We start from the raw sequence: 27,102 nt of genomic DNA, 5'->3' as shown, positions 1-27,102 counted from the left end.
CCCTTTATTCTGCTCCAAGTGTGTTAAACAGAGCATGCAGTCATTTCTTGGTCTCCCTCTTCTCTGGGAGAAGGAGCACCCAGAGCATAGCACTCCTACTTGATCAGATGACCTAACTTGTTAGCTATCATGACTTGCACATTTTCACAGCTCAGTAAAATCCCACCAGGACTGCTAATCCTTTTAGCAGGATGGGAGTTGTCTACTCTGGCAATCCCAACTGCTCTCAGACTGCATATGCCCAAGGATGCTAGCATTGCCTTCCTTTCAGTGCTTGCACAAAATCAGTAGATTTCTGTTAGCCTGGAGAGACTCCTCCTCTGTATAGGAAAGATGCTGTTTCCCAGAGAAGAGCTCACCACCTAGCACTATCATGCTTGCCCTATGTTCCGACCAGGAGCCCATAACAGCAAGTTAGAGTAGGCAGGCTAGAAATGGTGCAGTCCAGGGCTTGTGCTGTACGCTACAGAGCCAGTTGCTACTGGCTATCATTGCCTAGATAGATACCCTACTGTAGAGAAGAGCCTACAGAGACCTTGCCTTCAGATGAATTTTATTAAAGCTCCTTGATTACTTTCTGCCATCCTGTTGAGTTTTGCATTTGCTATCGGGCCCCTGAAGAAACAACTTTAGATATCAAAAGGCACAGTCCAGCTTCATTCCTTGCAGCCTGCCCACTCCTCAGATGCTTTGTCTAGCCAGCAGAAGCTTCTGCTGACCGAAGGCCACCTTCTTATAGCACCTGCATTCCCAAGATGCCTTGTGTTAACAGGGCATGCCCCCTTAAGTATGAAACAGCAAGGTGCTCCTGCCCTTTAACAGCTTGTTTACAGACTGCCCCTCTCCAGAGTACCTCCGGGTACCAGCTGGTGAGTTAAGTGCTGGGTTCCCCCCCCCCCTTTATTTTATAAGGAATGGTTTATCCTTATATGTCTGAGAACGTTAAATGGGCTTGAAAGTACCTTTTCCTTTTGGCTGGTAAATTCTGTATCTGCTGAAACAGCTGAGCTGCTGTAAGTAGAGATTTCTTTGGAAAAGTTACTTGTTAACTGGTGCTGCTATTAACTCTCCTTGTCTGTTGAGAAACTCAGTACTTGCCCCTTGTCTTGCTAGAGAACAGTAAACATGTGTTTCTACTTAAAGCCTTTGTTCTTGGAGTCAGGTGATTCATAGGCACCTTGGATAACTCTCCTTAAGTAACTCCTGTCTCTTTATGGGTAGGCTGGAAAACATGAAAATATTGATTCTACAGTTCTAAAAGCAAGGACACCAAAATCACTCCTGTGACTCTCCCTAACAGCTCTTATCAGGAGCACTGCATAGCTAGCGCTGCCCAGGCACACAGCCACACTCATCCATGACACTGCTGCAATGAAACAGTAAATCACCTCTCCCTGTAATCTCTCCTGTGGCTTAGAAAGCAAGTGGGCTCTGACTTGTTCAGATTTATAACAGAGCACTAGTACTGATTCAAAGCTTGCTGTTCCAGGGCCTGCCTCCTAAACAACTGACAGCCTGGTCCTGCTTAACTGTTCATGCATCTAGAATATTGATCTGTGCAGGATGTAGTTTTAAGGCAGACGAAAGGGATGAGCCTATTCTCCTGTTCAGAGGATACCCTCTAGTCTTACTTGTTGCATCAGACAGGTTTCTTAATAATGGCTACAAACACAGTAGCAGTGGGCTTAGAGGTTGACATAAAGTAAGGCCTGGTGAGCAATTAAAAGAGCAGTGGAACAGTGTTTGTGTGCTGGTGTTGCTTATGCTGGGGCTTGTTTGGGAAGCCTGGATGGAGCAGGGCTTGGCTCCTGCACTCACAAGTTTTACTGTGCAGGGGAACCTGGCTGGTGCTTGTGCAGGCTACGGAGCCTCTCATGTGTTACAGCTGTCCTACTGTGCAGAGCAGCTGCTGTGTTTGTGCACACATGTATGGAAACCTAGGGGAACCCTATTCTGAACTTGCGTGTGCTCCACTGGTGCCGGGTTGGAATCTTTCTGCTGGTTACTCTTTCCTTCATGTTTGTGGAAGAAGCAGATGTAGTTCGGGGGAGACTGGTTCTCAGGCAGTGCTTCTCTGGTGTCTGCAGAGTGCAGTTCTGCCTGTGGAAAGCTCAGCTGCACAGCACTTGGGCAGGACTGCAAAATGTGGACTCATAAGGGGCCAGCTATGTAGTTCGCAAGTTCAAGTAACTTCATTTGCTGCTATTGGCTTGAGCTGGTCTGGACACAACAGCAGGGTCTGAGCTTTGAAGCTCAGCTGTTGCTGCAGGCATGGAGAAAACAGAACCCTTTGAAGTCTTGTTGGTGCTGAAAACACTTCATTACCCTCTACACTAATGAATGGCTTATTCTATGAATCTGAAATCCTTTAACCGTGATGGCTGCCTTCAGAAGGGCTCTGTCAAGAGGGCATTTCTGGGTAATGTTTCCTCTTGTGACTCTTAATTGCCCTTGGAAATCAAAACAATTTCTCAATCAAATTTTGTCTTCCCTGACATAGACATTGGCTTGTTATTGTAGGGTTGCGTGCAAGGGTCAGACTCTCCATGTGCTGTTCTGTTGTTGTAGGGTTGTAGCCAGCCCTTTAAAATAAGAAAGGGCTAGCAATGTGCCTTGTACATATGGCTTTTACATGTTGCTTGGGCAGCTGAAGCTTGAACCCAGCAGGGCTGTTGGGTGTGTGAAGTGGAGGATAGTGCTATGCACATGGCTGTCTTCCTTCCAAGCCGGCTCAGGTAGCCACAGAAACTGGGGAGCAGCAGAAACAGCAAATGAGATCTCCATGCAGTTATCAGTATGACTTGTTTTTACAGGATCCGAGTCCCTTTAATGCTGTTCGCTGAATGTCACCTATACCTGGAGATAGGATCCTGACTTAAAGAAAAAGGGCTTCATAGATAACAATATGCAAACCCAGGCTGTATAAGGTCTCTGCATCTGTTTTTAAAGGCTTTTGCAGCCTTACGTTTGGCTCTATCTCCCTGTGTCTACTCCTGTGAAGTCTTAGCTCTCCATGTCTAATGATGAGTTCGCAGCCCTGCCCTGTGCTACAGCAGTATTTGAAGATAAAGGCATTGAAGATCAGGATATATCAGCTATAAGGATGGAAGTAGGCAAGTACCATGCTTAGGAATAAATTTGAGATGCTGCCAAACAAGTCAGTAACTTCCAGCAACCTGCCTTGCGGTACTTCTGTACAAAATTGAATGTTGCTGCTATCTACTGGTGGGAAGTGGCACTGGCTACCCGGGCACTGCATGGACATAGCTTTCTCCACTCCTGCATCCTGCTCAGGTAGGAGCTTGTTCATGGGACAGGCCAATCCCATGATGTAATAAGCCCATGAATCAGTCACACTCATTCTTTAGTAAATATATGGTGTACTTGCAACATGCAGCTATATGAGGCTTTGACCCAAGCAAAGCCAGTGAAGAGAAGTGCTAGACACTGCAAAAATACCTTCTCATTCACATTCTTGTACAAGGACTTCTGATGCAGCCCTCAGTTGTGAGCAGCAGCATTTTTGCAGCTGTGCTTCCTGCAGCTGCAGGGAGGGAGAGATGATCTGCTACTTCCTCTCAGTTATGTCAGGGATGAGTGGCTACGTGCCTAAGCATTGCTAGCTACCCTGACCTTCTGGTACAGGGGAATTCATAGGAGAAGCAACTCTTCCCATACAGGACTAACTGCTTCTCCACTAACTTTCACTATTATGGGATATCGTGTCAATATTGTGCGACTAGAGCACAACCACAATTGTTTACTACCTGAAGAGTAGCCTTAATTTACCACTCTGCTCTGTAGAAACACGGAAACACACAAGCTTCCTTTTTCTGGACTTGCAACACACCCTGTTTGAAGACTTACTGTGGGGTTGAAGAGTAATGGGTCACCAATTACCTGACATGAAACTGCCTGAAAGGGCAGCTCTCAGAACCTGGTAGGGGAGCCAGGCACAGCCTTGCATTTGATTAGATATCAGCAGTTGTTTCCAGCTTAAAAAAAAAGTGGCTGAGACTTGTTTGTGCAATTCATGCATTGCTTAGTTACTACATGGCCTCTTTGCATCGTACAAGAAAAACATGTCCCTTGATAATAGTCATGTAAACTATTGATTGTTGGCAAAGAATGAGAGCTTGGGGCAGTGTAGCAGAGCTGGAAAAAAATCATCAATGGTAATGGAATTCTTGCACGTCTCTGCTACTACGGGACAGGGATCAGTTCCCTCCAATTGCATTAGTATTAGCTAAACTACCCATCATATGGAGATGTCTCTAGAGCTGCAATTAGGTAACACCATTTGCAAACAAATCTGAGGAAATCTGAAACCTTGGCTGTGTGGCAGTGACCCTCTGGTAATTGTACCTGCTTTTCTACTTCTCTGACTATACCCTTAGCTCCCAGGGAGCACTCACAGAAGTCAATTACTCTGGCTTCTGAATTGACACAGCAGCTTCTAAGTAAAAGCGACTTGAGATAATGAAGTTCCATGACTGAACTGCTTGAGTGGAGTCATCTCAGTATCTACAGCAATAACTTATTCAAGCTTATTTCAGTGTTCTTTCTCTTTCATTTTGCACTTTAAGAAACCTTGTGCAACGTTGCACTGAGCTTGTTTATGCTATGAAATAAATCCACTTTCCTCCTGTCTGTAAAAGCATAGCTCTTCCTACTCGTCTTGAATTCAGGAATTACATCTGACCATTTGCATGTTCTAGCTGTAATATAGAAATCATTTGCATTCTTTTAATTCTACAGTACTGACCTCAGTGCTCAACACAGTGAAATATTGTACCGAATGAGGCCTGTCCTCAGCTCTTTGGGGGGGGGGGGGAGGGCGGGGGAAGGTTTTTCTAGAAGCAGCAGCCTCTGCAGACAAGTCAGTTCTGCTCAAATAATAGCAACTGTCAGTGTTATCAAGGAGACAAAGCTTTCTGCTGAACAGACAAGTAGCCAAAGTAGCTATTCTATCCCAATCAGCAAAGTAACAACTACTAGCAGCACCTCACCCATGCTAAAATGAGGCAGGAGTGACACTTGAGCAATGGGGCATTTATTGAAATAACATTGCTCTAGTTTACTAACCACCAGTTTAAAAAACAGATATTCCGCACTGCATGCTGCTTGTACTAATGAGGCAGAGATGCACAGGTAAAGAAGCATACTAACCAAAAAGCACGGTACAATAAGTTAAGTCTTCCACAAGCTGTTTCTGCATGGCTAGTAAGTAACATAGTTTAAAGTGCTGATAACACCTGACCATCAGCTGACTGGCTTTTTTTGTGTTGATTGTTCTAAAGGCTGTCTGACCTCTAAAAGAGATGTTTCATTCCACTTAGCACCAAGTCTAACTTTAATTTTACAATAAATATAAATATCAATGTTTAATGTCCATAAAGTGAGTACTTTTTGAACATTTACATAGGCCAAAGTCCAAAAATTAACAAATTCTAAAAACAGTTTTTCATATACAGTCTACCAAGAAAACAGTCAACACTAGAGTGTATGAAGAATCACTTATAAAGTAGTAAGTCTGAGAGCACTTGCTGCTGCGTAGTTCCGAGCCTGATAAGGTTTAACCAAGTCTTACCTCTGACTTGGGAAATGTGTGCAGACCCCCAGGTTGCTGCCCCCCAGCATATGACCCAGCAGGATCCTGAAAAATGCAAATCCCAATCTTCTGCTGCAACAGTGTTTGGCACCTGGGCAGGTCCCCTGCTGCAGCTGTTCCTGATGAGTGCGAGTGCTCATGGAGTGGAAGCTGTCCTCTTAAAGCTCGGTAGGCAAGAGGAGAACAGTAAAGTCTTTCTGAACAGTTAAGTTCAAACATGCCAACGAGGAGAGTGCTGGTCCTCCAATCCTTTGCAGTGGTTAATCTCCTCTGTACAAATGTGACCATTAAATGCAATAGGTCCTCAGTCATTTTGTGCACTAGTTATTGGTTAAACCATGCAAACAGGATTGAGGCCTGTAAAGCTGCAGCAGCAAGAAAAGCTGCAAGCCCTATCTGTAGGGCTTAGCTCTTGAACAGGATTTCAAACTTCAAAATGGGCTTTCCTGCAGCTCCAGCCTAGCTCATTCTGTGCCCAGACCTTTGTGAAAATAAAAAGCTGCCTTACCTAAGGTTTAAGAGTATCTACACCTGTTCAGTAAGTAACAGCACAGACAGTAACATACGCATTTACATATTTACAACATAAGTTAAAACGGTGGGGGTAGGGGATGCAGTACAAATGAGAAGCTGGCTCCATCTAGATAGCAGTAGCACGGCCTAGTTGCTAGCAAGCTTGGAATAGACTGAGGAGCCCCTTACCCCTTAGGGCTACTGACACTTTTGTGTGTAAAGCAGCCTCCTGGAAAACTGCTCTCCTAGTTTAAGGAGGTGGGTGGAGAGACGAAAGCTTTTTCCCTTCATGTTGGACAGTTCTCGTTGGCTTCAGGCTAAACTCCGTTGGCGCTGGCCTTGCTGCTCCGAGATGCTTCCATTTTAGTCTAAATGTAAGAGAAAGCTGCAGACTTTAGGCAGAACCAATACAAATACTTCTTAAAATCTGAAACTTTCTGAAGCAGCTATCTTCCATTTAATATGGGAAGCTGTTCTAGAGAATAACAGTTGACTAAAATCAAAGCTCTTCAGGGTGAAAGAGCATTCTCTCAATTGCCTAAAGTGGGCCTCCTAGATCCATGTGTAAGCAGCTACATTTAAATCAAATTTTCATAGAAAGAAAACGATACAGGAAAAAAGGCAGGTTCACTGTAGAAATGTCTTTAAAGATGCAGGAGGGAACTTAACACCATCCTGGTTCTGACTGAAGGCTGCTCTATCCCAGTGGTTAAAAGCAGATGCTTAGGGAAGAGTATGAACATGAACAGAATATGCTGATAATTCCCCAGAATGTTCCCCTACCCTCGCCAACTTGACTGGAGTCTTCCTCAGCCTTATGTAGTATCTTTTGCATTTAACAACCCTTGATGCAATTTTCTTCCATAATTTCTCCAGTCACTTCCTGAACTAAATATCCACAACATCTTGTGGCACAGAGTTCTGCAGCTTGACTACAAGTTGTGTGAAGAAAAATCTCCTTTTGAACAGCCTAAGAATTCTGAAAAAATCTTACCTCTCGTGGTGGTGGCTTAACTGACGCTTCTGAGATGGGCAGTTTCTCTGATGGCTGAGATATAAATTCTTCATTCTTTACGGAAAAATAAGTTTTAAGTCACAAAAGCCGATCAGAAAATAAAGCTGTAGCTAGACCCTGTGCAGTCCCTTCCCCTATCTGAATAAGGCTGTTCTCTGTAATGCGTGTTTGTGAAAACTACATGCTAGCATTTCCATCGTTTCTCCTAGACTGTTCAACAAAGCTATTTGGAAATCTTTCTTGCAGCTGACACAATATTCCCCTTCTATCAGTTTGGGCTAATGAATTCTTCCCAGCCTTATATTCAGAACTGTAAGCTTCGGCTTTCTTAATCTAGGTACGTTGGATCTTTTCACCCTGGACAAAAAGGCCCAACTTCACTAGGAGAGCGGGAAACAAGTCACCTTTAACCAGCTTCTGTTAGCTAAATATACCTGGATTGAAGTTGACTTTCTCTGCTTTATGTGAATAAAGCAACTTAAAAACTTGGGGTTGGTGTTCTGCTGGAAGCCAGTAACATGGCATTGAATAACCAGCTGTTTCCAGCAGTTGGACCAGATGTGCCACAGCTGACCTCTTTACCTTTTCATTGCCTGTTACCGTGTCAAGACAAAGTCTGCCACTCTGTTTTCGCCTCTCAGGGGCAAAAACATGCACACAGTACAAGAATATACATTGCTTATGTGTGTGTAACAGTGTCACATTGCTTTTTTTTCCCCCTAGCTTTGTAAAGGTTTGCTCTTCCCAAAGGCCCCAGCACTACACATTCATTTCTCTACTTGTAGACTGTTATCTTCTAACCTTTCTTCCCTGTACAATGGGGGCAGAATCCACTAGAGTCTCTTGATCCTCAGGAAGAGATGGCATGACTTCTTCAGCAGTTTCATCTACCTAAGGAAGAATACATAGCTCAGTTCAGTAAACTTCCACTTTGAAGATCAAGGAACAAGTCTCATATGTCTCAGCACTTCATTTTTTGTAATGTGTAAATGGTTAAACTATTAACCTGAAAGCTTTATTCAAACAACTCACCTTATTTTGTGGTATCTGAACAGACTGTGGCTTTATATCTATCAAGTACAAGGCACGGGAAAGCAGGAGTAGAGAAGGTGGAACATTCTCTTTTAAATGTAGATCTAGCCACTATCAGAAGAAAAGAGAAGGAGAAGTCATTTTAGATTGGCTCTAAGACTTGCATTTAAGCTTTGTACTCATTTATATAGCACTTCTTGTCCTTAAATATCTTAAAGCTACTTTGGATTTGGCTAATGCAGTTTTAAGTCACCACAACGAGAATAAATGGTTTTGAAGAATTAAGAATACTGTATGGAATAGATAATGCAGAGAAAGCTTCCAGACTTGAAGCCACTAGTGAGGTACCAACATCACTACTTATGAACAGCCAACTAGGAAAACTAAGTACTTTGAAATCGCTACAGATTATCCAAAATATAGCACCTATATCAGTATCCATAATTTGTTTGAATGCTTATAAAAGACTAGTATTGGCTCTATTACAAGTCTTGGCTCTTTTAGAAGTTCAAAACATCTTTGTTGCTTCATTTGGTTTCTACCAGGCCTGATGCTTTTTGGTTTTCTCTTTAAACTAGTCTATGTCATAATCTGGATATATCATGTTTTAAAGCTCAGCTAGGCAGGTAAGGACCAGTCTGAAAACACTTGCAGAATTCTCAGTGAGACCTGTGCCTGTTTGATCTGAACACTGCACACCATTCTGTCCTAGAAGAAACCTTGTCAAGCAAGAGTAGGCCAGACTACTTGCCTGTCTGAGCTGTTCCTTCAGTTGTTCTGCTGAGAGACCCAATGATCGCATTCCTCTAGCTCTGCATGCGCTCTGAAGTTCTGACACACTCAAGCCATTGACTCCTTCCTTGGCAATCATCTGAAATGAAAAGGAATGTTCTTGTCTAGCCATACAGTAAGCCAAAACCCTGATGTACTTGATAAACTTGAGGCCAAAGAAATGTCTGCTCAGATAGGTGTGCATAAAGTCGTAGCAATACAAAAGGTCGAGAGAACTGACTCCGTAGATAATATATTCTGTCCTTGAAAGCTGTCAGTTTTCAGCTACAGAAGATGGAAAAACTTTGATCTTGACTTCTCAAGTACTAATGAGAATGTTTTCACTTTTACATAGGATCCTACTGGTTTGAATTTGCCTGCAGTTGGGTGACCCTGAGTATTGTCAGGACTGCACACTTTAAAGTTGAACCTGTAGGTGCGTATGCCTTTCAGAACTGGCCACTTCTTACTAGTAGGCAGTTCTTTGGTCTGTCTTCCATATCCTAGTAGGATTCTTAACACCATTTCAAATCACAATTTCTACAAAGTCACAGAACGTAGGCTGGAATGGACTTCTGGAGGCCCCCAGTCCAGCCTCCTGTTCAAAGCAAGGTAGGCCTCAACTTGCTTCATACTGCTCAACCTTTTCCAGTTGTGTTTTGAGTCTCCTCAAGGACGGAGATCCCTCTGGGCAACTTGTTCCTCCCCTTTTTTTTAACCCACTCAGTGTGTCAATTTTTCCTCGTTATAAAGTTGGAATTTCCCCTGCTGCAATGTATGATCATTTCCTATCGTCTTTTTGCTATGTAGCCCAGTCTGGCTCTATTTTCTCAACAAATTCCCTTAGCTGAAAACAGCAAGTAGACTGCCTCTTAGCTGGGCTTGTTTAGCCTGGAGAAGGCTACTTCATAAGCTAATATATAAATTCACATTGAGTTCAGTTGGTTAGAACCTGTTTTTTTCCTACACAGTACTTATTACAGATTTAGAATCTCACTTTACAAATTAGTATGACTCCAGAATAAAAACATAAGGGTATTCTAAACAGTGACAATACTCTGCAGTGTCATACTTGTTAGGGTTCACTAAAGGTGGCAAAGGGGCAAGGAGATGAACTCTCATTCTGTTTTTTCTGTAATCTCTCACTGGGAGGATCCCACTCCCATCATTATTAAACTTCACACATCCCAGGATAGAGTGTGGGCAGTGACACATGTCTTATGCAAGATGGGTAATCTGTGATTCAGAGGGCAGAACTTCAGATCGCTAAGAAGCGTGCAATCCATCTGAGCAGCATCTGTGCTATTTTAAACTTACCTCATCGTCTGTCTTGATAGTCCTGAGTCTCAGCAGAAGTTGAAAGCGAAGCAGATTGTTGGTGCCGATGGGCTGTAGCTCAAGCAATTTGCATAGGGCTACCAACTGTGGTCGCTCCAAGTGTTCCAGGGTCAGCTCATCCTCAAAGAGCTTTGAGAAGCGCACAATCTCTTGGGTACTAGGCTGGTGACCGGTGTGACGAATCTGAACAACAAAGTAGAGGTATCACAGCCAAAAGCCATTCAAATTGAATCATGGTTTCCAGCTGTCTTCCCTATTTGAGGATCCCCTTCCCATTTCTCACACTGGCACTTCTGTCTCTTGCTGCAAAGAATGATATAGTTAAAAGCCCAAGGTAAAAAGGTGTCTTTGAGTAGCCATTCAAGGATTTCCCAGGGTAAAATTTTAACTGTTGTTCCAGGATGAAAACACGTGTCTGTATAGTACTGACAGATAGGGTCAAAAGCTAGTTTCACTAAGCTATTAGCTGCAAGAGGGTATACAGTTAATCAGCGACAAATACGTGACAGCACAGCTCTGTGCTGTCAGAGCTTTCTCCAGTCCTCACACAAATCCCACATTCTCTGCCCAAAACAAGAGCACTAAAAAACTGGTATACGCTGCTGCTGTCATCCCCAGCACAGCCCATTTTACCTGGTGCACATAGGAAGAGAATTGTTTTCCTTCTCCTGTATCTGCTTTGTTCCTTTTGGCCATCTCTGCAATGGTCTCCTGCAGGAACTTTGCTAACTCCAGTTTTGCATTTAATCTCTTTTTTTGCTTTTCTTCCTTCATTTAAGAAACAACATATAATTAGAAATTCCACTTGAAAAGTGGGCGTGAGGCGGGTTCTGGGGAAGAGTAAGACTTCATTACTAAATTCAACAGGTTTTGATTCATTTAGAAATTCAAATTGTTCATCACTACCGTTGTAAAGCTACTCCTGGTATTTTTTCAGGTCTGAACAGCAGAAATACATGTCACTGTCATTCCCAGGTACCAAGCTAATTCACCAACAGGATTTCTGAATTTTTCATAAATACATAATGTTTCAAAACTTTTGACTTGGGGCTAGAACAATTGAATAACTGTCTTAAAACTCACAAAGCTGAAGATTACTTTGGTTAGATGCTATCCTCCTCTGCTAGTGGCTCAAATGTGGAATTCAAAAGCACAAACAATATGGACTTAAGGAGAACTGGAAAATCTGTGAGGTTGACATTTGAGACAGTCCTCATGAGAGCCTCTGCTCCATCTGCCACACGAATGCCCTGTTTGCTATGGAATCACTCCACTGTACAGAGAAGGGAGCAATACAGTAATATTCCCAGAGCAATAGAGAGGAGTAAGAGGGAAATATTTTTGTGCCTTGTATTCAGTAACTACCTTCTCTCAGTGGGAACCCTGAAGTTTAAGGAACAAGCAGATTTTTTCTGTGCTTTCCTACTGATCACTGTTCATAGTATAATCTTCAGATTCTGCTGTCCTGTCTAGGAATAAGATAGGAATGTCTGATCTAGATGTGTGTGAGGCTGATTTACGGTAGCAGAAAACAATAAACTCTTCAGGTAGTTGTAATGATGTTCTAACTAGCTGAAGCACATAATGTCTTCAAAAGGGATACAAACCTTTTTTGACTCTGTCTCAAATGTTGAGGGCAACATTTCAGGGAAGATTTTCAAAAATACAGGTAACAGAAATTCCATGAAGGGCACAATGACAAATACGAGGAAAGGAACCAGCCGGAAGAGATCTGCACAAGTTCTCAGCAACTGTACAGAGAAGAACACAGTATGGACTATTATTCAACTGCACAAAAAAATTGTTCTTAAGAAACTTAAAAAAGGAAGGGTAAAACGTCTTCAGTTACAATAAACCTCTTAACACGTTTTAGTAAGGTGCCTGGCACTTACCCTTCGTCTCTCTCTCCTAGTGAGAACCTGACCATGTAACAGCCTCCACAGCATCCTGGCAGCAACCTTAGTGTCGATCCAAAGCAAGTGGAATCCATTGTAATAATGTTTCAGTTCATCCACAATTTTTTGGCGTAAAGACTTTTTTGCCACAGCAGTCTCTATGCCTTGTTTTGTTGGAGTTTTAAGAGTGTCAGTGCCCCGGTTTACAGTACTTCGGTTGGGCGGAGGTTTATCTTGAAGCTCCTGATGCAAGTAAGCGGATGTGTGAAATGTTCGCACAACCTGAGTTCCTGAGTGAGGTAGACCAATGCCCAGCTGTGTGCAGTGGAATGACTGCTGTTTTTTGGAGTGTCTTATGCAAGTCCGGTTTAAATGAGAATCCACCAGTTGGACAAAAGGAACTGCAGGAGAATATGGAGAACTGGCGTGCACAAGGAGATGGGAGCTTCTGAAACTGGAAAAGGATTTAAGTAAGTGACAGTGCATTGTGGCTGAGCTACCTAAGTATTATATATGAATTAATGATCTTAGTGGCAAATTAATCTTGTGAAATTAATCTTGTGACAACCTCAGTACCTGAGGTTCTGATCCTTCAACAAAAGATACAATGCTGAGAATTTGTCTCACGTTAGTAACTTTTCTCTAGGAAGAGTAACTGAAGTCTTCAGACCTCTTCTAGAAAGCCCTTCTAGAAATTGCATTGGCTAAAATTTGCTAGTTGCAAACTTAAAGGCAAAACTTCTCATCTTTTTCCCAAATGTTTGGAAAATGACTCTCTGCATTTGCTGTCTCCCATCCTCCTCCTGTCAGCAACATGCTGTCAGCTGGAAAAGATAAGCTTGAACACTGAAGAGAGGCACGTGGTTAGATAGTTTGATCTCTTATTTGTATAAGGAGTAAGACCTCACAGACTAATATGGATTATAACAGCTACAGAAAGCCCTTATTTTTTACATAAATCCAACTTAACACTACCTGTGTTTAGACAGTTAACCTCTTGTAGAAGTTTAGGCCATGTCTACTTGAGTTTAAAGCACTGGTGTTGCCCTGAATTTGTACACTATCAAACACCCCAACAGTCACCTTTAACATAGTGTTAAAGTGCTGTGAAGCAGGAGAGCCTCCTTGTTTTCATATGCATGAGTGACCACCCTGAGCTTAATTAATAATGTAATAACAATTCAGTATGAGAACTAACAGGAAGGAATGCTCATGCATGAAGTATATGTAAAAAATTAAGCATTCTCTATCTTACCTTGTCCTGGCTATTGCACACAGCATGCTGCAGCTGTAGAAGGCCATCGTGCCATGGAGTTATCAGCTCTGGCTGGACACTGAGAGCAGAGGGATGGTCATTTCCAACAGCAAGGGGCGAGCTGGGTGTCAGAGCCTCAGGGAGCTGGCGGTAAGCGTTGCGGCCGTCCGCGGGAGATGTCCCTCCGTGCCGGGGGGCCGAGCCCTGGCAGGGCACTGCGGTGCCTCTCGCGCATCACCCTTTCTGCTGTGCCGCTGTGGTCAGTGAGAGGGGAAGGTGTGACCAGAGGTGGGGCTGTGCGGCAGCTCCTCGGGAGGTGTCCCCCAACCAGCACCCCCCCCCCCCAAAGCTGGGCCAGACCCAGGTGTCCTGCTGCTGATCCCCCCTCCCCAAGCTGGGCCAGACCCAGGTGTCCTGATGCTGATCCCCCCCCCCCCCCCAAAGCTGGGCCAGACCCAGGTGTCCTGATGCTGATCCCCCCTCCCCCCAAGCTGGGCCAGACCCAGGTGTCCTGGTGCCGGGTCTGTCCCCCCCCCCCCCCCCCCCCAAAGCTGGGCCAGACCCAGGTGTCCTGATGCTGATCCCCCCTCCCCAAGCTGGGCCAGACCCAGGTGTCCTGGTGCCGGGTCCGTCGTCCCCCCCCCCCCCCCCCAAAAAGCTGGGCCAGACCCAGGTGTCCTGATGCTGATCCCCCCTCCCCAAGCTGGGCCAGACCCAGGTGTCCTGGTGCTGATCCCCCCCCCCCCCAAGCTGGGCCAGACCCAGGTGTCCTGGTGCCGGGTCCGTCGTCCCCCCCCCCCCCCCCCAAAAGCTGGGCCAGACCCAGGTGTCCTGATGCTGATCCCCCCTCCCCAAGCTGGGCCAGACCCAGGTGTCCTGGTGCTGATCCCCCCCCCCCCAAGCTGGGCCAGACCCAGGTGTCCTGGTGCCGGGTCCGTCGTCCCCCCCCCCCCCCCAAAAGCTGGGCCAGACCCAGGTGTCCTGGTGCCGGGTCCGTCGTCCCCCCCCCCCCCCCCAAAAAGCTGGGCCAGACCCAGGTGTCCTGATGCTGATCCCCCCTCCCCAAGCTGGGCCAGACCCAGGTGTCCTGGTGCTGATCCCCCCCCCCCCCAAAGCTGGGCCAGACCCAGGTGTCCTGGTGCCGGGTCCGTCGTCCCCCCCCCCCCCAAAAGCTGGGCCAGACCCAGGTGTCCTGATGCTGATCCCCCCTCCCCAAGCTGGGCCAGACCCAGGTGTCCTGCTGCTGATCCCCCCCCCTCCCCAAAGCTGGGCCAGACCCAGGTGTCCTGGTGCCGGGTCTGTCCCCCCCCCCCCAAAAGCTGGGCCAGACCCAGGTGTCCTGGTGCCGGGTCTGTCGTCCCCCCCCCCCTCCCCAAGCTGGGCCAGACCCAGGTGTCCTGATGCTGATCCCCCCCCCACCCCCGCCCCAAAGCTGGGCCAGACCCAGGTGTCCTGGTGCCGGGTCCCCCCCTCCCCAGCTGGACCCAGGCGTCCTGGTCCCCTCACCCCCCTCACCCCCCCGGCCCCCCTCACCGCCGGCCCCGCTTCCCGCAAAGGCTCCGGCCACGGCCTCAGTCCGCCCGCGGCGTCCCATCAACGCCCTGCCCTGGGCGCTCTAGCCCGGTACGCGGCGCTCTATGGTTCTCCCGCCATCACGCCATAGCGTAGCGTCACAGCGCCTTCAGCAGAAGCCAATCGGAACACTGAACTGGAGCCCTGTCAGAAACCAGCCAATGGGAGCAGGGCAGGGGCGGGGCTCGACCTGAGGTGACCCTGGAGAGGGCCGCTCATTGGCTTCGGGGGCGGCGGTGCGGACGTGCCGGAGGGGCGGGCCTTCTGGATGATGTCACGGGCCGGTGCGTGACGCCACCGCGAGGCTGGGGGTGGGGCGGGGGGAGGGGCTAGGTGTGTCGTCAGAGCCGGGAAGGGGCGGGGCGGCCTGGGGTCGGTGGGGGACCGCTCCTGGGCCTACGCTGGCCTCCAGTAGCCTGCCTGGGCCTCGCCCGGCCCGCCTGCGGTGCGCCCCAGGTGCGAGGCCTGCGGGCCCGGCCGGCCCCTCCACCCCTGGGGCGCCCCGGTTCCTCTCCGGTGAGGTGCGCCCGCCCGGCCCGGGACGGGAGGGAGCCACAGCCGGGGGCTCCGGGGAGCCCTTCCCTCCTCTGGCGGCTGTTCGTGTTCCCGCTGAATCTAGCTTCAAGCTACGGCGTTGGGGCGGCGAGCTCCGTTGAAATGGCAGAGCCTTCTGCGCGAACGGCAAGGAAAGAGGAAGTCTGCTGTTGAAAGATCTTCATCTGTGCCTTTTTATTGTTATTTACTTAGTGCCAGGAGTGCGTAAGATAAACTCGGAGACATGTATGAAGACAAGATCCTGGCAGGAAGTGATTTTTTCGTTCTGCTGCTTGCTCCTGCTGGATCCTACAAAGCTTCGGCTCGAGTTTTGGCAGAAGGTAAGAGAGCTTGTTAAACAGTTAACTCTGCTGAAATTGTTTGATCCGTTTCCATATTAAGTGTTTCCTGGTACGTTTATAGGGTTTTCGAAAGTGAAAATGCAATCAGTAGTTCAGGAACGTATAACAGCTAACCCATGCTATCTAGCAGAACAGTAATAGTATCCCTTCATTTTCTTGCATGGAACAAAACTTGACAGATTCACTTTTAAATGATTACAGTTTGTATCTATATATAGAGCAGCGTGTATTTTGAGCAGCTGTGTGTACAAAGCTGCCAATGGGAGGAGAGTCTCGTTTTGCGTGTTATTGCCTGAGAACAGGTTTGTACGGAATTAGGCATCAGATGGAGTCTTCAAGCCCTGGCATGTTTGAGACAGATACTATCGATCTGCAGCTATGATGAAACAAGTAGGCAGCTGGAGAAATGTTCTCGGTGGATGACAGAAGACTTAGTCTCTCTTGGAATGGCTTCTGTGTTTGAGAGACTAACGTGAGAAAATACTATATCACCCACAATGCAAAATACCCTCGACTCATTGGCAACTTTGCTAACCAGTGCCTCAACAAGTGAACGATATTTTTTAAAAGTAAAAATAAAATGTAAAACGATTCCTAAGAAAGGAGGAAGAAAGCTCCCAAGGTCTGCCACCAGAGGTCTCGTTACATCGCTATGTTTTCCCTTGGTTGGAAAGATCATTTCCCATAAAGGGCTGGTCTCCAAGCCCTTTAAATTCTGCAGGGGGTACACCACCATTAATCCGAATCCTTTTTTACTCTCAAAAGCATTTCTGCATTGTTAGTGCAGACTGTGTAATAGTACAGTTTAGTTCCTGTGTGCCCTATTCTACCAAAGTTTGTTCTGCTAAGCTAGTTGCTCCCCTGGGATCACAGAAGAGAATTTTTTTCCTTGGGAGGCTCTTGCTTGAGGAGTTAACAGAATAGGAAATCAAGAGTAGCTGAATAGCCACAAACTCCTACCCTCTGATTACAGCTCAAGAAGATACCCTTTGTTCATCATGCTAGAGTGGAAGATTTACATCACTGTACTACTCTAAACCTTTCAAGAACTTGAAAAAGCTTATTTTGCCTCATCAGAGACATATTTCAATGTGAATTTGTGAGCTGGTTAATACCTTCTGAAAACCTACAAACCAGAGTCAGTGTTGGATGTGTTTATTTACTTTCTAATTTTCAGTATTCAGAACTGTGATTCAGACATTCTTGAATTCTGTTTTCAAGATTTTTTTCTGCATGAATGAGGGCTAAAACTCCTTTTTTTTCCCTTCCCTCTTTTTTTCTTTTGGATGCTGATATGTGTACGTCCCCATGCTATTTTAAGTGCTGAGCCTTTAGGAAATTCACTAAAGCGTGCGAGGGGGTCAGAGCATCTTGCCTGACAGTGCCTGCTTAAAGCCTTGTTAGAGTTGCAACTTCTAAACTTCTGTTCAGAGCCCCCTTAGCTTCCATAGGGCTAGCAATGCCACCCTTTTTGGGAATGATACCAGGCATGGATCTGTTTGTCCAGGAGCAGGCAGCAGTTTTGAACTCTTCTTAAACATGTACACAGTACGATTTGGGGCACAACCTCTGGTAGCAATTATCATACTTTATTTAAAGGGGAAAATTCTTCAGGAAGAACAGAACACCTCTTGGATTGTTCGAGAATGGTTTTTTCTCGCATGTGTCTTTCGGGTTGTTGTAAAGCACCCGTGTGGGTGGCCCTTGAGGAATGCTGGGGTCTGTTACTGATGTAGCTGCGGTTTCTTGTTGGCCTGCGCTGCTTGTGATGATCCCCTGTGAACTGGAAATGTGAGTCTGGCAGTGAGGCAAAGAACCCCATCCCCTGAGTGCCCGCAGGGGAACAAAAGTGCTGCTGCTTCGCATATTCAGAGCGTCAAAGTGGTGTCAAGAACCGGTAGGTAGCTCATGGTGATCCCGAATGTGGATCACTAATTACTCACGAATGTGTGTTCTTCTCCTAGTGGCTAGTTATCTTTCTTGTAGTCCTTGCATGAAGCATGAGTAAAGATTATTTTGGGGCACATAAACTCTGCATATTGAGGTGTTTCTTTAAATTAACTTCTTATGCTAGAGAGCAGCTAATAAAACTCTGCTCCGCTGAACTTTGCTTTCACCTAGATTTGCATGAGTTAAAGTTAAAAACTCACTTGATACTCAATCTTTGTTCCTTGGAAAGGTTGATATTTTTCAAAAGCCCAGTATTTTCTTTACCAGTAGATGGCTAATACTTGTCTTGGAGAGCAAAAACTGCATTTTATTTTTCCCTCATTCCATGTGCTAGCCACTGCATGGATTATCCAGTCTTCCTTAGGGGCAGAAAAAGGTAAGTTCCTGTGATAGTGCTTCCCTGATCTGGATTTGTTTTTAGCTCTGTGCAGTTTCCTAACCAACAGATTGCTTCAAGAGCCCACCGTACTTGAAATGTAAGCCAATCAGGAGCAGGAAAAACTAATGTGAAAGAAAACTGTATTGGAGCAAAATGGAGGAAAACAAGAATTTCTGTCAGCATGTTGCTTAGTTGCCGAAAGGAATCAAAGAAAATAAATGTCCACCCCATGACTACTTCAGCTGTGAGAGCATCAGTACCCTCCCCCACCCCCCAGTAATGCTAAGCATTTAGGGCTGCAGAATTTACAGAAGGGAGAAGAGAGGGAGAAAGCCTTTTCTAGGTCACCTCCATTTTTTTGATGACTTATTGTGTTTAAGTAGGAGGAGAATTGCTTTTTAAATTCACTTTATTACAGCAATTTCTCACCCCCTCCCCCCAAGAGTGTAGACAAGAAAAACGCCTCGTTGTTGTGGGCTCTGAGCCTCTGGGTCTGGGCAATGGGAAATGCCATAAATTTGGAAATCGTTGCTCAGTCTTTGTTCAGTGACGCGTAAAGCTCGTATCTCTTCGGTTTCCTCTTTCATGTTGGATCATGTCTCTCTTTCCACCTAATTCATCTTGTTTCATTATCTGACTTTTTTCCTCTGGTAACAGACGTCATACTATCTTTCCATCTTGTTTACTTTCCATTCTCTTGTGCTTTTCTTGCTTTCCATTTTCTTTTCTTTTTCTTGCATGTTAATGTTTTTGCTGCAGGAAAGATTTATTGCGTGTAGTTCAGTTGTGTTCTGCAAAGGAAAGACTTCAGGGTGGTGGAGGAGGGGAATTAATTGCAAACATTTCGGTGCATAATTTTTCAGCCAAAACAGGATTAGAAACTATTGAGGGATGACAGCCTTCTCTTCCTCGCGCCGACCCAGATGCCAAACCTCAGCAGCTGAAGCTAGAGCCTGGGAGGCACGCTGCAATCTCTCCAGCAGAATTTGTTGGTTTTGTTTTGTTGTTTTCCTCCCCCAGGCCTTTTGCCCCCCCGGCAGCAGCGCAGCGGACGCGGCGCACCGCGGCCGCTGCCGCGCTCGTTTCGTAACCGCGGGGCGGCGCGGGGCCCGGCGTTGGAGTTGGGCTGGGCAGAGCGCCCGGGCCGCGGGGGCTCCGCGCGCCAGGCGGCGGCGGCGGCGGTGGGGTGCCCGCTCTGACGCCGCCGCCGTGGGGGGGCAGCGCGCCCGCCCGCCCGCCCACCCGGAGCGGGACTACAGCCCCCAGCGTGCCTCGCGGCGGGCGCCGCCCGGCGGCCAATGGGCGCGCGGGCTGCCGGCGGCGCGTGCGCGCGCCTGCGCGGAGCGCGGCGGCGGCGGCGGGGGGAGGGAGCGGGCGGGCGGGCGAGCCAGCGGCGGGGGGCGGAGGCGGCGGGCGCGCGAGCGGGGCCGGGACCCGGGCACAGCGGCACGCAGCGCCGCCTTCCCCCGCCGCCAGCGGTCGCCCGCGCCCCGCCGAGCGCCTCCCCTCGGCCGCCGGGAGCGGGCGGCCTCCCGGGGCGGAGCCCGGCGCCAGCGGCGGCGGCGCGGAAATCGAGGCCGGGGCTCCGTCGCGGCCTGCTGCTGCGGGAGGAGGCCGGGAGGCCCGCCGCCGCCGCCGCCCCCCGCCGGCCTTTGTCTCCGCTGGGCTCGGTGGGACGCGGCGGGGGCGGTTAGAATGGAACAGACTGAAGGTGAGGGGGCGGCCGGGCCCGGCGGGGCGGGAGCCGGGGCCGCCATGTTGGCGGCGGGGCGCGGCGGCGGCGGGCGAGGGCGAGGGCGGCCCCCGAGGGCGCCGGGCTGGCGGAGCCCGCCGCGTTACCGAGCTCCGAGATTGTTTTGGTGGGGAAAAAACTTCAGGTCCCCGCGGGCGAGCGGGAGCCTGCGACGCGCTCCGCTGGAACGGTGCGGAGCTGCTCCCGTCCCCTCTTGCCGCTGAACCGGATACTTGTCAGCTTCTCGCCTCGAGAGGTTTTTAAGACACGCTTTCAAGAACCGCGTGCAGGTCAACGGTTTGCTTAGCTTTGTGGGATTGGAATTTTTTGCAATAATACAGCGTTGTGCTCCGCTTAGTGCCTGGCTCTGCTTTCGTTTAACTGTCAATATATTTGATTGGCGTATGGCTTTAGGATTTTCGGTTTGTTGAAGAAAATAAGAGACCTCTAAAAATAACGTAGGTCTCTGATATTTGCCAACCTAAAAAGCAGTGTAAAATAAACCGTAATCATAGTTGAAGAAAAAATTGTAGCTGTTTGATGACCATTTAGGTCTGCCAGCAGCTCTTTGTAGAGATGCACAGTGAATGTTTTTGCAGTTACGTGCAGCTTTTTTAATGAACTGCTTGAAAACATTTTGCCCTCCAAAAAAAAGTGTGCTAAGTTAAGATATCGACTAAGAGTAGAGGATAATGACCAAAGACTGTATTCTTTGTTTTCGAAAGCAGAGTTATGCATTTTTCAGTTTTCAACTTTGCCAAAGTTCAAAGTCATGTGCTAGATCCATTACAGTTGTTATTACCATGATTTTAATATATGAGAACATATTATGACTCTTAGGATATTTGGTATTGCGAGGAACTAAAAATTTTACCCCGCACTTCCCGTTTGAAGCCCTGAGGCTCTAAAAGCAAATGAGTACTCTAAGCTTATTCTTGGGATAATTCACTTTTTTTATATATATAGCATTTTCAGTGCTGCGGTCCAAGTTGTTTCTTTACATTTCCCCATGGGAAACTTCTTAAAAATTGCCTTATAAAAAGCATATGACAGAGATGACAGGGTTTTTTTTGGCAATAAAAAAAATTCTTTAAAAAGGTACATAGGGAAGTAGTCAGCCTTACTAGATATTTTAAAGAAGCTTGTCAAGAATCCTCCGATCCAACGTGTCTGCTAGAAGAGACACTGTGTTAAGTTCAGCTGAATTCTGTAGAAATCCACAGGTCACAGTTTATATGCTACTAAATCTACGTCCAGGATTAGAAATGCATTATTATTTTAGTTATCAAGTAAATCTTTTGCTTTCTTTGGCAGTTGAAGTTGCAATAGTTTTTTTTTGTTTTTTGTCTTTTTACTGTGACCAATTTTTGCTATGGCTTATTTCTTTATTTACTGCAGGACAAATACTAGGCCGTTAAAAGACACTATAGGAAAAAAATGGTATGGTAATTAATTTGGTGTTGTGTTTAGCAAGTTAATGTGATTACTCTTGAATCTTGGGAGATTTCACTTAGGCATTACATAATTACCTTATCTTTTCTCATTCTTTGAACTCTTCCTGATAGAGCAATAATGTAATGGATAGCTGCATGTTTGTATAGCTTACAGGTAAGTTCTGTCGTATTACTGTATTTTGTACAAACCTACAAAACTCTCTTTTTGGGGGGTAAGAAAAACTTTCATCAATAATGTAAGAGTAGAATCAGCAGTGTTCAAAATTATGCTCAATAATCTGAGATGGCGGTTACTAGTTAGCCTGCTGCAGCACGTAATCTTCTCTATACTAGCAAGACTATGTTTTTGCTACTAATGTTATTTTAGCTCTTCTGAGTAAAATAAACTATCCTGACAAGAGTATCCTTTAACTGTGTATAGGAAAGGACTTTCACTGGCTATATTGATCAAACACTGCACCTTTTTGTATTCTCCGACTAACATGACCATGACAACAGAAGCCTGTAGTGTTGTCACTATTGCTTAATGCCCTAGCCCTATGACAAGGAGCTCGTCCTATTAGGAACACAGCTGAGACTGGTCAACAGACTTTGTTAAATCACTTAATAAATTAGACTGTGGATTTTTAAACAGTGTTTATAGATGGGATTAGAATGGGTGAATGTGAATAACCTAATACAATACGTTGTAATCAACCAATATGTGCCTGTAACATCCCAGAGAATAAATAATCCTTGGTTTCCTAGTGAAATAAAATAGTTTGGTTTATATCATAACTTCTAAGGTTTGGAAGCTCTTGTAAGGAAAGACTTAAAATTATGACAAAGTGGGATAGAGAAATGTTTTTTAGGGCAGCAAGCAGCCTTTTGCTTAGGCTGTTGTACAATTTTAGTGCCTCTTGAATGGAATTGTTTGGCTTATGAATTGTATGTGTTGTTTCTAATGTTCTTTATGCACAATAATCTGATGTTGTGACTAAACTCCAGAGAAATCCTTAAGTAAGATGTAAGTTAAATGAGCATATCAGCCTGGTGACAGATCAGAATTTCTGCTAACATAGCCCACAGTGAGATGTTGTTAAACTGCTGCCAGAGGAATCCACTGGATAGCCGAATGATGTAATTTATAAGTTGTAATGGTAAGAGAGAATTTTTATTTTTTTCCTCCCTGACACGATTGTTTAGCCACAGGTTCTCAGTCTGTAATACTGGGAGTACATGAGTTGTATGAGTCTCTTCTTTGACTAGAAGATGGATGTACAATATGAACGGATTCAAAGCTGTCTTCTAAATGTAAATCACTATTGCTGATTTGAAGACCAAAGGGTTCATGAGAGCTTTAAATCTGATGGTGTTGGCTGGATGAGAATTAGTCGTTCTGGCAGAAGCAGTGAGTCTTTTTTTTTCCCCTCTTACACCATACTTGCTTATTAAAAGAGCTGTCCTGTGTGGTGAAATTTATAGCCTATCTTGATATTTGACAAAAGAACCTGCACTAGGGGAAAAAAAACCCCAAATGCATCTTTTGAACGAATTATCATCCTTTCTCCTCTTCCTCAAGAGAGAAATGAAAGCACCTAAATATTACCATTGTCTTATCTCATCAGATTAACATCATCCGGCAGAAACCAAAACTTAACCAAGTTTCCCGTCTTAGTCAGACTTACAAGTAGGAAAACATGAAGCATAATTGTTCAAATACCATGTGACATTAGCAAAATTGTCTTTTTAGCGAAGCACAGAATGCTGCGTAGTTCTTAGTTTTGCAGAGTTCACATTTCTGCAAGTTGTTTAGATAGTTTGTATAATTCTGGTGTGTCCAAACCAAACTTTGGGTGCTGGGGTGGATCACTTAACAGTTACCTTGCATAACTTGTCAAGTGTTTGGTTCTACAAAAATGGATGACTTTACTTTCAGAGCATTCGAGTAAAGAAAAAGCGATTTACTTCCTATTATTAAAAAGAAAAGCAACAGGAAGTCAAGATTAATTCTAATACTTTTTGAACTATTTCTGCTCTCACTCTGACCGCCTAACAATGGATGTGCTATGATGACTGAAGCTATGACGACTCTTTATTTTCTATGCAGGGTTTTAAGCTCAAAGCTTTGAAGCATTCAGAAAAGATCACTTTAGATGGAACCTGTTTTTAATAGCAAATAAAAACAACCTAGGGTGAAATTTCTTACTAGTCTGAGAAAATTGTCATTTGCTCTTTAGTTTGGCATATAGAGAATAACAATTAATTTGTAAATAGTACAAACAGTTCCACTTCCTCCTCGTAGCATGGGTGGTGGTGATGTTGTTTTGTTTGACCTTGACACAATAGGGCTTGCTACATGTGCATCATCAACAGTAACATTTTTGTGTTGGTTTTGTGGCTGTTTTGGAGAGCTGTTGGAGAGCAGAGATGGTGCAACTGCTCTGAGATTTAAAGTTACTGCAATTAGAGAATTTTGCTGCACAGCATTGTGCTATTAAGTTGTTTCCTTAAAACACTTAATTACAGTGACAAATGTACCCATAGTTGATTGCACTGAGTAGCAAAGATGGATACTAACATCAATATAATCTGAATATGGAGTTGAAAAAATACATAATAAAATTCTGATCAAGTTGTTCTTGTTGCTGTTATAACTTTAATTTCTTTTTGCAGTCTCTGAGGAGGGAAGTGTGGTTAGTGTTTTGAAAACTATTAGCTATGGTATTGAGATGCATTGCATGGGGAGGGTGAGAATTTAACGTGGGCAGGATTATACGTAGATTCTTGTTATGAGAAGTATCTGTGGGACGTGTTAATGTCATTTCAAACCCTGACCAAAAGGGCACAATAACCCTCCTTTTTGCCTACACAGGGACAGAATAAATAATACAGTACTATATTTACTTTGGAAGGGCTAAATTGACCTTGCTTGGAAGCAAGTTGTATTTCTTACCTGAAGTTCAGATCATTGTGGGTGGGTGGGTTTCTTTGTTTTTGTTTGTTTGTTTGTTTTTGTTAATTGAACGTTGAGGTTCAAGTGAATGTGTTGTGGGGTTTTTCTGTTTGTTGGGGGGAGGAGGTAGTGGGGGGAGTATGAGGATTATCCTTCTCTGAGTGGATAGTTGAATTTTGGAAATCCGAGTCTGGTTTTGTTTAGTCTGATGTTAGTGTTTTAATATGAAATGGAAAACTGAAGATGTGTAACAACTCTTTCTCAGCAGTAATGTAAATCGGTGAATGATCACTGTTTCTGGAGATAGTTTGATGTTGGGGCTATTTTTCTCCCCCTCAGAACCATAAATTGTTTGAACCCCTGAGTATGTAATATTAAAATAGTGGGGAGAGGGGAGCAAAGTGAGCAGAATAACCTTTCCCACTTACCTGTTCCAGAGCCCATGAGTGCAAACTCTGCTCTGCTTTTTCATTGTGGGAGAGGTGGGGAAACCTGGTCTGAGGTTGCTGAATTACTAATGTCATACCATCTGAACTGGTTTTCCCAGCAGCTGAGGTGGAATGACCTACTTGCTTTAATTGTGCCATTGTTTAGAAAAGCCTGTGGCTTAGTCCTTGTACCGTCTGAAGGGCTGCTCATCTGTCTCTAGTTTTGGCAAGGGGTGAGGAGAGCAGGAAGAGAAAAGGCTTGTCTTTTGTTTGAGTGGTCTTTCTGTGTTCTTTCTGGGCTGCTGAGTTTGCAGTGACTCGATAGTGTCAAGAGAACATGGTATCTTCTGTTTGTTTGAGAAAGGATCAAAGTCTGTTGTCTTGCTGCTTTGTTAGAATAATGCTTCCTAAAATCAAACTAGAAGGACTATATATAGTGTTTTGAATTTTAGCACCGTTATTCTGACACTGTTGGGCTCACAGTTTTTGAGTGCTTACAGGTGCTTATATCATTGCTTTAAATGTCTTGGAAAAGAAGCAAGCAAACATGTTTAAAACAAAAAAAAAAAGTTTGGCAAAATTGTATAAACAGCCTTTTCTAAAGATTCGGTAATATTAGTCCTCTCTAAATGCATGATGAAAGGGTTGCTTCTGAAGGGGGGAGGAGGGAGGATTGGGTTTTAGATCTGTTTTCTCTTAAGTATTAAGCAAATTAAAACAGTTGTTTGTTTTATGCTGACTACTTATTTGCCTTTCCCCTGTCTTTAGGCCCTATGAGAAAAAGGGAAAGCTAAGGATGCTGGAGCAGAACAATGGATTTCTCTTTCTCTTTCATGCAAGGGATCATGGGAAACACAATTCAGCAACCACCTCAACTCATTGACTCAGCCAACATCCGCCAAGAGGATGCCTTTGATGCCAGCAGTGACATCGCTGAAGATGGTGGACAAACACCATATGAAACTGCCCTACAGCAAGGCTTTCAGTACCCTACGCCCACGACGGAGGATCTTCCACCAATCACTAATGGCTATCCACCAACAATCAATATGTATGAACCTCAAGCCAAATACCAGACATACAGTCAATATCCCAATGGTTCAGCCAATGGTTTTGGTACAGTTAGAAACTTTAGTCCCCCAGAGTATTACCAAATGGAAAACTCTAATGCAAGACCGCATGAAGTTCTGGAAAAACCTTCTCCTCCACAGCCGCCACCTCCTCCGCCACCTTCAGTTTCACAAACAGTGATTCCAAAGAAGACTGGCTCACCAGAGATCAAATTAAAAATAACCAAAACTATCCAGAACGGCAGGGAATTGTTTGAGTCCTCTCTGTGTGGGGACCTTTTAAATGAAGTACAAGCGAGTGAGTATGCTAAAGCGAAACATGAAGGGAGAAAAGAGAAAAGGAAAAAAAGTAGCAAGCATGACTCTTCCCGATCGGAAGAGCGCAAGTCGCACAAAATTCCAAAATTAGAACCAGAGGAACAAAATGTAAGTGGAATAATAGTTTCAGACGTCTGTATACCTGATATTATTGGTGAAGAATTCGTCTTCGGCAGTGTTTTTGTTTACTTTTTAGATGTACGTGTACCTAAAAAGTTGTGAGGCTTCATGGACTTGTCAGATGCTCCATATTAGATGGCTAGCAACTTTATTTCTAGGACAACACAGTTTCGGTGAAAATATTGTATATAAGAAATAAATGTTAGAAGAGGCTATTTAATGTTTTTTAGTATTATTTAATATTCTGACATGTTCAGAGTTGGGTGTGCTTTGCACAATGCTAAAGATGCATCTTTTGGCCAAAAAAATACACATTCAAAAGGTTCTAAAATTGACTTTTAAAATAATGCTGGGTTATTGAACGGAATGTCAAGCTACTTGGAGTATTCAGCACTGGAGTATTCAGCACTGCTGCTTTTAAATGTGGTGGAAACGGTCTAATTTCCCAGAGGCAGCAGCCTTACCCCTCCTCCAAAACAAACCCAAATCTACTGTGGATAATCTTAGATACTTATCCTGCTTTTGTGCAGTATCTGAGCATACTTTATATTTAACTGATATTGTCTACTGACACATACATTTTTGATAGATATGCTAAATATTGTAATGATGTACAAAAAGTGAGAGCTGTCTATGTAGCATGTGTACAAGCCGGTAGAAATCAGCGTTCTAACACAGCAAGCAAATTAGAAATACCAGTTGACTCAGCAACCTCTGAGAAAGTTCAATACTATTGTCTATTACCTTTTCTGTTAAGTTTTGTAATATGGATGTACATATACAGGGTATATATGTGCAGCATTTTAACTTAGACTCCA

At 45.0% G+C, this 27,102-nt stretch overlaps 2 protein-coding genes across 13 annotated transcripts in view; one reads left to right on the top strand and one right to left on the bottom strand.

Moving 5' to 3' along the window:
* Positions 1–5,037: 5,037 nt before the first annotated feature.
* Positions 5,038–15,123, bottom strand: LETM2 (leucine zipper and EF-hand containing transmembrane protein 2). Its single transcript, XM_068920995.1, has 11 exons — positions 14,964–15,123; positions 13,431–13,684; positions 12,173–12,629; positions 11,888–12,031; positions 10,914–11,048; positions 10,260–10,463; positions 8,923–9,042; positions 8,172–8,282; positions 7,941–8,030; positions 7,119–7,193; positions 5,038–6,492 (listed from the first exon to the last, which is right to left on the bottom strand). The coding sequence occupies exons 2-11, from the start codon at positions 13,475–13,477 to the stop codon at positions 6,442–6,444; spliced, it is 1,434 nt and encodes a 477-aa protein (XP_068777096.1). The 5' UTR covers positions 13,478–13,684; positions 14,964–15,123; the 3' UTR covers positions 5,038–6,441.
* Positions 15,103–27,102, top strand: part of NSD3 (nuclear receptor binding SET domain protein 3) — a 46,991-nt gene continuing 34,991 nt past the window's right edge. For 6 of the 12 annotated variants that reach the window (XM_068920982.1, XM_009682053.2, XM_009682049.2 and 3 more), the window contains exons 1-2: positions 15,372–15,877; positions 25,545–26,272. In XM_068920982.1, coding sequence (XP_068777083.1) covers positions 25,589–26,272 — 684 coding nt within the window. In that variant the 5' untranslated portion in view covers positions 15,372–15,877; positions 25,545–25,588. Of the gene's footprint in view, positions 15,287–15,356; positions 15,878–19,761; positions 19,939–20,006; positions 20,250–25,544; positions 26,273–27,102 lie in introns of those variants that run through there. The other 6 variants (XM_068920977.1, XM_068920978.1, XM_068920979.1 and 3 more) reach the window with 6 other exon arrangements.

The sequence above is a fragment of the Struthio camelus genome, chromosome 27, assembly GCF_040807025.1.
Source record: "Struthio camelus isolate bStrCam1 chromosome 27, bStrCam1.hap1, whole genome shotgun sequence".
NCBI classification, from domain to species: Eukaryota; Metazoa; Chordata; class Aves; order Struthioniformes; family Struthionidae; genus Struthio; species Struthio camelus.
This window is presented reverse-complemented; position numbering and strand designations above follow the sequence as displayed.

Coding starts and splice junctions, on each gene's coding strand:
- LETM2 (XM_068920995.1), bottom strand. CDS start 13,477: ATGGCCTTCTACAGCTGCAGCATGCTGTGTGCAATAGCCAGGACAAG. Junction 8,283..8,922: donor TGAAGGAACAGCTCAGACAG/GCAAGTAGTCTG, acceptor TTCTTCTGATAG/TGGCTAGATCTACATTTAAA. Junction 8,031..8,171: donor TTCAGATACCACAAAATAAG/GTGAGTTGTTTG, acceptor ATTCTTCCTTAG/GTAGATGAAACTGCTGAAGA.